The 8,033-nt window shown below is 40.7% G+C and overlaps 1 protein-coding gene across 2 annotated transcripts in view; it reads left to right on the forward strand.

Moving 5' to 3' along the window:
- Positions 1-4,797: 4,797 nt before the first annotated feature.
- Positions 4,798-8,033, forward strand: part of tcf7l1b (transcription factor 7 like 1b) — a 43,371-nt gene continuing 40,135 nt past the window's right edge. For both annotated transcript variants that reach the window (XM_008335573.3, XM_008335574.3), the window contains exons 1-3: positions 4,798-5,748; positions 6,073-6,145; positions 6,259-6,386. In XM_008335573.3, coding sequence (XP_008333795.1) covers positions 5,563-5,748; positions 6,073-6,145; positions 6,259-6,386 — 387 coding nt within the window. In that variant the 5' untranslated portion in view covers positions 4,798-5,562. The remainder of the gene's footprint in view (positions 5,749-6,072; positions 6,146-6,258; positions 6,387-8,033) is intronic.

Consider the following 8,033-nt stretch of genomic DNA (forward strand, 5'->3'; position numbering starts at 1 on the left):
CACCGCAGAAAGAGTGAGGGGAAAGCATGATGAGGAGGTGGGAATTAGTGCTGAATTAGGCAACGCTTTGATTGCAAACTGATTGACTGTTGGTTGGCAAAACATGAAAGAATGACCTTGGGAAAGGAAGTATGGATTGGCTGGCAGCATCTCCTCTCTTTCTCTCTTTATTATTTTTTAAACCTCTCTCACTCTCAGTGCAGAGAAAAAGCAGAAAAACACACAAAACTGGCAAATACGCACACACCACATGAAGATACACACACGCATGTGAGCACTGACAGAAAGGAGCTCCACTTCTAGGATTTTTTGTTTTGTTTTTTTTTTTACTCCCCATACCGAGGCAATGGGGGAAAATGAACACACAGGCACGTAGGACAAGCCAGAGTTGAGAGAGCAACTTCAAAGTGAGGCAGATGCAGGGACAGCATCCTCTGAATAAATTTCCTGGCCACCAGTCGATCTGCCCCCGGGCTAAGATTGTGGCTGTTCGCATCTCTCCTGACCCTCTCATCAACTTGCTGTTAAAACCAATCCTACTCTAACAAGGCAGTCACAGGCAGCAGGGAGGAAGCAAGTGGTACTAGTAATATAAAGAAGACGTGTTTTTCCCATTTTGCATGTTCCAGGTAAAGAAGTAATTAACTTTCCTCAAAGATGTGATTTTTCTTTCCTAAAAGGAAAAAAAAGCAGCTGTGCTGATGATTAAATCAGTATTTTCCTTCTGCAGCGAGGGAAAATATTTCAAGGGTATTTTAAATCTATCAGCCGTTAATTGTGAATGCATGATTTTGTCTTTAATTTTAAAAAAAGCTGAATATATATACGTATATATATATATATAATGCAACAAAGACTATTTCCAAACTCAGGGCATGTACCTGCTTCTCTCTCCCCTGCAGCCGATGACTTGAACATGTTAAAATGCACTGCTCCTTGAGTTGAGTCCGCTGGTCAAACGTTATTGTTTTATATAAAATTGATTCTGTCAAAAAAATGTAGGAAATATTTTTGCCCATCAGCTCTGGACACGTGAATGTCTGCTGACTTCTTAGAATAAACATTTGTGAAATGGATATGACTTAGGTGGGCAAGCGGTAGGTGATGTGAGGGTGGGTGAGGGGAGATGCTGCCCCACCGTTGTAAGCAAAATCACGAAAATTTATTTTTTTGTTATGAGGTCCACCTGAGAGAGTGCGACTGACCACAATCGGTGGAGGGGGGGAGGATTGGGGGGTTAACAAGGAACATCCCCTTTGTTAAAAAACAAAACAAACAAAAAACAACTATTCTAGAGAAGTAAATATAGTAAAAAGCTCTGCTTTTCTGTGGTACTGTACACTTCCAACAGCCCTGTGATTTAAAAAAAATCAAACACTTGCATTCCAACTCAATCTAAATATTGCATGACAAAGAAGATTGCATTCTGAAGATTAACACTTTTACTGCATCTACATGAGTTTATTATCTGCTAAGGACGGACAAAACTGTGTTGTTTTTCTAGCAAGAAAAACTGTATTCCACACTTTTAATACCATCAACAGCTTCAAACCACGTATTATTGCAATAGAATCTCCAAAGACACCAAATTTATTTATCTCATACAATTTCCCACAGTTGTGTTATATCTCACTGTGCTGTTACAGCTCACTGAGAACTCACTTTTAATGTGAATGCCTGTGGTGTTCCATGGTACGCTGCTGAAAGTGAGGCCTGAGTGAGAAATGTCAGTGTATTGTCAGATATTTTATTTACCTCAGTGTTGACTAGTTTTAATATTTGATTCCTTTATTAAACATTTATTAGGGCTCTGGTGCATGAATGCGCTTTGAATAATTGTAATTGCACCTGCTGGGACATGTATGCACGGTCTATTACATTTGTGACATGTGATTTGTTTAAAAAAAAAGATGGATTTTTTTTCTTTGTGTTTTTGTAAGTGTGGTGAAAAATGCAGTACTTTTAAAGTTAGGTAAAATTCTCAGCGATTAAGCCGGTTTCAGTTTCACAAAACTACATATATAACCGTGTGCATTAGTTAAGAGGGCATTCTGTTTCATGCTGTGCATGCTGTTTGGGCCAGGAATACAATCCTGTACAGCCCTGAAGTAAAAAGATCACCTCTGTGTGTGTGAATGTTTATGAGCACACACAAGAATATCTGTGTGCATGTGAAAACACGCAGTTCTAACTACCCAGTTCTCTGTGCAGTTTATAGAAGATGCTGCATATTGCCAAGGTAGCCTATATGTTTCCTTTAACTGAATACAAATACACACATTGCAGTACACCTGCACACACACATAAATACACACACCTCGGAGGATTGGGGATCTAATGAGGCCCATGGAGACGGTGCTGAATTGTCAGTCAACCCTCAGCTTGCTGACATGCAGTCGACAGCATCAGTGGCTTCTTTCCTCAAACTGAAGAAGCCTGTCAACTTGCATCAGAAGTTAGAAAAAGTCCAGCAGAATTTTAGGCAGAGTGAGAGAGAGAGATAGAGAGAGAGAGAGAGAGAGTGAGGGAGAGAGAGAGAGAGTGAGGGAGAGAGAGAGCGAGCGAGAGAGTTTGAAGACAAGATGGAGTTAAAGACAAGATGGAGTTGAGCCTGTTGTGTGAAAGAATTCTTAACAAAGGAGTCCAACATTCATGCACATCCCTTTTTCAATGTCCTAATTCCCCGGTGATATATTTTAATGTGAAAATTACATATCTAATTCAGGTTACATTAAACTAAAATAAGCATGACAATTTTAGTTTTAAAGGGGATAAAAATAACTGAAAAAGACAACTTAAATCCAGACAACTGGCTCCAAGATGGTGGCGTGCACAGATGCAGCGGTTCGAGGCTCTGCACTACTTTGCACCTTTCTGTGTTTTTTATGTCTTTTTTGTTTCTTTCTTCTCAGTCCTGTTGCAGCCCTGTGTTACAATGACAATAAAGCAGTGGTTCTTAACCTGGGTACCATCAAACCCCAGGGGTTTGGTGAGTCAGTCTCAGGGGTTCGGCAGAGGACAAGATACACACCAAACTCGTATGATTCGTGATGACCCGCGCCCACCCCCACCCCCTGCCTGGCCATCACCGAAGGGTTCGGTGAATGCGCATATGAAACTGGTGGGGTTCAGTAACTCCAACAAGGTTAAGAACCACTGCAATAAAGACTATTCTATTGTAATCTGATCTAAATAACTAAACAGTTGGCAAAATGATCAAAAATGCCATACAGGTCACCCACAACAACAGATAAAAGGGCTGCAAGATGTAAAACAAAAAAGGTAAAATAATTAGTCAGAATAAAGCAAAAATTATTGAAACTTAATCAACAACAGAGTTATCCCTGATATTTAGCAATAAATTGAAAATTAGATAAAATAAATTAAGAATGAATGAAGTTTGGCCATAACATAGTTATTAATGATACAAACACAACCCAGTGTTGACTGTATGTGTGTAGAGAGAGGTGAGCCAGTCTTGTCCTGGGTGTTAAGATGCTCACTGTGTCTAAAGTTGTGCCATAATAGGCCAGGCTTATCCTAGATGTTATTGAGCTTTACTATTCCCAGTGTATTGTTTCTGTACATGCAGACATGCAATTTATATGGCAGCATGTAATTATGCCGCTCCCACTGGCCTGTCATTTTCACACAGCAGCAGCCAGTGTGGTCTGTATGTGTTTGTCTTCACACCATATAACGAAGGATATGATAACACCTTTTCATAAAGAATAATCAGTTTCATAGGTAGTAAAAAAAAGGAGTAAGTCATCAAAGGTGAAAATGAGTCCTGGCTTACTGTCATTCATTCAAAGTGGAACTTCATCACACTGAGGGAGGACACTATCTGCATGTCCTCCCTCACTGATTTTTAAAAAATATGTCTTCAGTCTAAACAGATTTATTGTGTTTAATCTCTGCTGCATGTCTTCTGGGCCCAACGGTCAATTCCAGGCTGATGATAGTTCACATCATGGCTTTAAATTCAAATGTGAACAACAACAACAACAAAAAAATCGTATCCCAGGAAAAAGCAACACCTAGTAAAATACCTACATTTATAACATTCATTTGCAGGTAAAATGGCGTTTGAGTCCACCATAGACAGCCTGAGGGTCTCACCTTGTAATACCCCAGAGTGGGGCTGAGCACATCTCACATTCTAGACTATGTATTGAACATGACACGTTATGTTATGTAGTTAACAAGTTAGCTAGACATTAAAGCGGTGGCTTTAATGTCTAGCGTGACATTAAACTTGTTTAGTTTAAAGTTTAGTTTAAACTTCTTTAGTTTAATGTCACCGGAGTGCTGCATTTATTCTATATCCTGAGCAGTTGTCTTTGCTTATTAACATGTATTTAACAATATTTCAACCACGAAAAATGATTAGTACGACTGGGACTCAATGCACTGAAGTATAGGAGGCGGGAGTAGAGCTACAGGTGGCAGACCCCAGATCAACCAATTTACTATTTCTTCAGTTTAACTACAACTGCTGTTACCACCAATATAAGCTATAATTAATTATTAATTATAATTATTAAGAATTATAATAACAATTATTATAAGTTGTTTTAATGACCGTTGTTTTGTGTGTATGTGTGTGCGCGCGCGCTCGAGTAGCCTGGCGTATTGGGGGTTAGACAGGAAAAAGCTGATCTACATGGTGCTGAATGAAGTGTCGATTTTCAGCTCTAACTCCTCCTTCTCCTCATTTTACTCCTCCTCCTAGTTCTCCTCGTTCTCCTCCTCCTCCACTGTTCGCCGCCTGCGCTCTTTCTTCCACTCTAACAGTTGAGTAGTTTTGAACAGGGCGCATTCCCCGGCAGCAATGTGGAGGGAAAGAAGCGACCACGTTCAGCTGAAAACACACTCACGCAACGACAACAACAAAAAACAAAAACCGACCAGGTGGAGTTCTTATCGTAAAGTTTTCTTTTTAGAAGTTTTATTATTTTTTGGTGGTTTTTTCCACCCTAAAGGCTTTAGTTTGAGTTTAAACCGTGCCTTTTTAAACTCCACGGGAAGACGACCGCAGCTTTTTTTGTTTTGTTATTGTTATCATTATAATTTCCGGTTTTCTGTTTTCACGCTGAGTTTGGAATTTTTGTGGGATGTGCTTGTTCGTTCTGTGAGGAACCTGTCCGTTGTTTGGACTTGAGTTGTGGATCACTTGGAGGAGGAGCAGAGAGACTCCTCATTCCTCAGGGAAGGGACACAAACTTCTCCACGAGCTGCAGACAAGGACTAAGAGGAGAAACTTTTCTGCGCATCCGGCCACTGAAAAATTCAGACCTTAATTTTAATTTCCTCTCCGGCAATTTATTTTTTTAAAACTGTGGATTAACTGTCGTGATCATCGGCAGACATAGTGGTCATGGCGCACGGGATGAGGGGCTGAGCAGGGAAGATTTTGGAACATGAGCAGTTCCTTGTAGTGTTGGTCTTCGCTGCTCCACATTGGCTCATTCGGACTAAGACGCTGATCTGATCTTTTCTAGGACTCAACTGTTGCTTCGACTGTTTTTACCCATAAACGCGTCCAGTGCCGTTGCCAAAATGCCTCAGCTGAACGGAGGTGGTGGAGACGACCTGGGAGCCAATGATGAGATGATCTCTTTTAAAGACGAGGGGGAGCAGGAGGAGAAGATATCCGAGAACGTGTCTGCAGAGAGGGACCTGGACGATGTCAAGTCCTCCTTAGTGAACGAGTCGGAAAACAACAGCAGCTCGTCAGATTCTGAGGTAAAAAACAAAACAAACTACAGCACCACATGTTGCTGTTTCTGTGATTTACCAAAAACCCAAAACATCTCCATCAAGTTTGCTATCTTAAAACCATAATAACTAATTTTATAAAATATCTATCAACGTAGTGTGGTCCAGACCGTTACCCCTGCAAAAGTTCCAGATCTATTCATTGTTCCTAAATTTTATTGCTCACTAACCAAGAGCGTTTCCTTCTTGGTGGAGAAAACAGTGTTCCTTGACTGGGCTAAGCTTGAACTTGGGTCTGATTTATTTCACACTGTTTCAATGGTTTCTTCCCTCTTGGTTTTTCCTTGTCAGCAAGCAGAGAGGCGCCCCCAAACCAGAGCTCACTCTGAGAGTTATGAGAAAACCAGAGACTACTTCAGCGAAGGTAAATACACACGTAAACATAAGATAAAATAACACCCTGGTGCATTCTTGTGTGCTGCGGCTGGTAGCCTTTCGGTGCCATTCGTTTACCCCTACTTTTAAACATTCCTGCAGCATTGAGAAGGCAGCAAGATGGTGGCTTTTTTAAGAGTCCTCACTATCCTGGCTACCCATTTCTTATGATCCCTGACCTCACCAACCCCTACCTGTCCAATGGTTCGCTGTCTCCCACTGCCAGAACTGTAAGTATCACTTTTGTCATGTCCCCTTTTCTGTCTCTATATTTTTGCGTTTCCTCATTTGAAAAAAATATCTTTGTTGAAGTGCAATGCAGTTCTCTATGCACTGACAAATCGCCATATTCCTTCTGGGTGTACTCTTTAAGGAGCACTAACTGCTGCTTTGTTTTTTTGGAGGATATAAATTTCTCTGTACCACCAAACCTCCGCAGGGCCTGCATCTGACAACTTCTCATTCAGACGAACGTCCACATACATTAGTTACTGGCATTAGTTAGATTACTGGCAGTTTTTCTGTACAACTGACTGAATTACACACCTAATTCATGTGCGTTACACAAAGCTGACGTTATCGCATGTCCCGCCATTGTTGCTTTGCTTTACTTGCATTTCTTCCACAGTAAAAGTGAAGAAATACTGCAACATGTGTGCTTGTTGGTAAAGTTTATCGACTCCAATGGGTCTTACAGGTAGAAAACTGAACACAAGTCAGTGTTAGCTGCAGTAACAACTGAATAATACCTGTCTTTGACAAACAGGAGAGGAATTTCCTTACAGTGTTTGTGGCAGTTAGCATCCAAATGTTTTTGCAGACTGTCAGTCTAAGACCTTCACACTAGCAGCCAGACATGATTCATATCAGTTTTTTTTATCCATGGTTGTGGTCAGTGGTAGAAATCCTAGCTACCACATACCAAAGTCATTTTTGTTACTTTGGTATGTGGTCATAAGCAGAATGATTTGTGCTCCTTTCTGCTTATACAAATCCATTGTCATTGTAAAGTCAAAAACTGGCTGCATGTGTACAAACATACATATGCCATTATAATTTAATTTGGTGTTTATTTATTTTTCTAAGGGGTAAAGCCAGAACATCCACTTTGAGAAATAGTGTCTGTAGCTCTGCTCTTTATAATCCTGTTTACCAGTCAGTATTACCAGTCAGAGTCCTACAACCTGACATGTGAGTTGGCAAAAGTTTTGAGAGGATTATCTCATATCTACAAATACTGTTTTTGTTGGGGCATTTTACGGCGCACTACAATCTAAGTATGTCTTTACAGGCAATGCTAAGATTGAGCACTGTTGCATTATTGGAGAACAAATGCAAAATACTGAGAAAACACGATATTGGTGAGTTTCACACCAGTTAGTGAATATTGTAAATTGGAGCTGGAGCCATGATGACAAACACAATAATGTGCCGTTTAGCCATCCCTGCAAAGAACTTCACAATGTGAATGTCACGACAATTGTACAAACTGAAATAATCCCTGTCTACTCCTCTGGGCTCGTCAAGCCCTCCGTTCGTGTGAACCCCCTCCTCCCAACTTGTATCCTGAAAAAAGTACTTTCGTTAAGGCCTGGCAGGCATCTGACTGAAAGGACGAGTCCTCCTCCCCCAACTACACCCCCTTCTCTTTCTATCTTCTTTTCAGTGTCCACTCCCTTCTCCTCCCTGTATCTTCCATTCAATTAGAAAGGCGTTAGTTTGACCATTGTTATTCTGAGCGGCCTTGATGGCTTCATTGGAGGTCTCCATTGGGGCTCATTAACTAAATGGCCACTCGGCTTAAACTGGGTGATGCATATCACTGTGTCAACAACAGACTACAGAGTTTTTCCATTTAAAAAGAACTGGAAAAGGTT

This window comes from Cynoglossus semilaevis, chromosome Z, assembly GCF_000523025.1.
Source record: "Cynoglossus semilaevis isolate Cse_v1.0 chromosome Z, Cse_v1.0, whole genome shotgun sequence".
NCBI classification, from domain to species: domain Eukaryota; kingdom Metazoa; phylum Chordata; class Actinopteri; order Pleuronectiformes; family Cynoglossidae; genus Cynoglossus; species Cynoglossus semilaevis.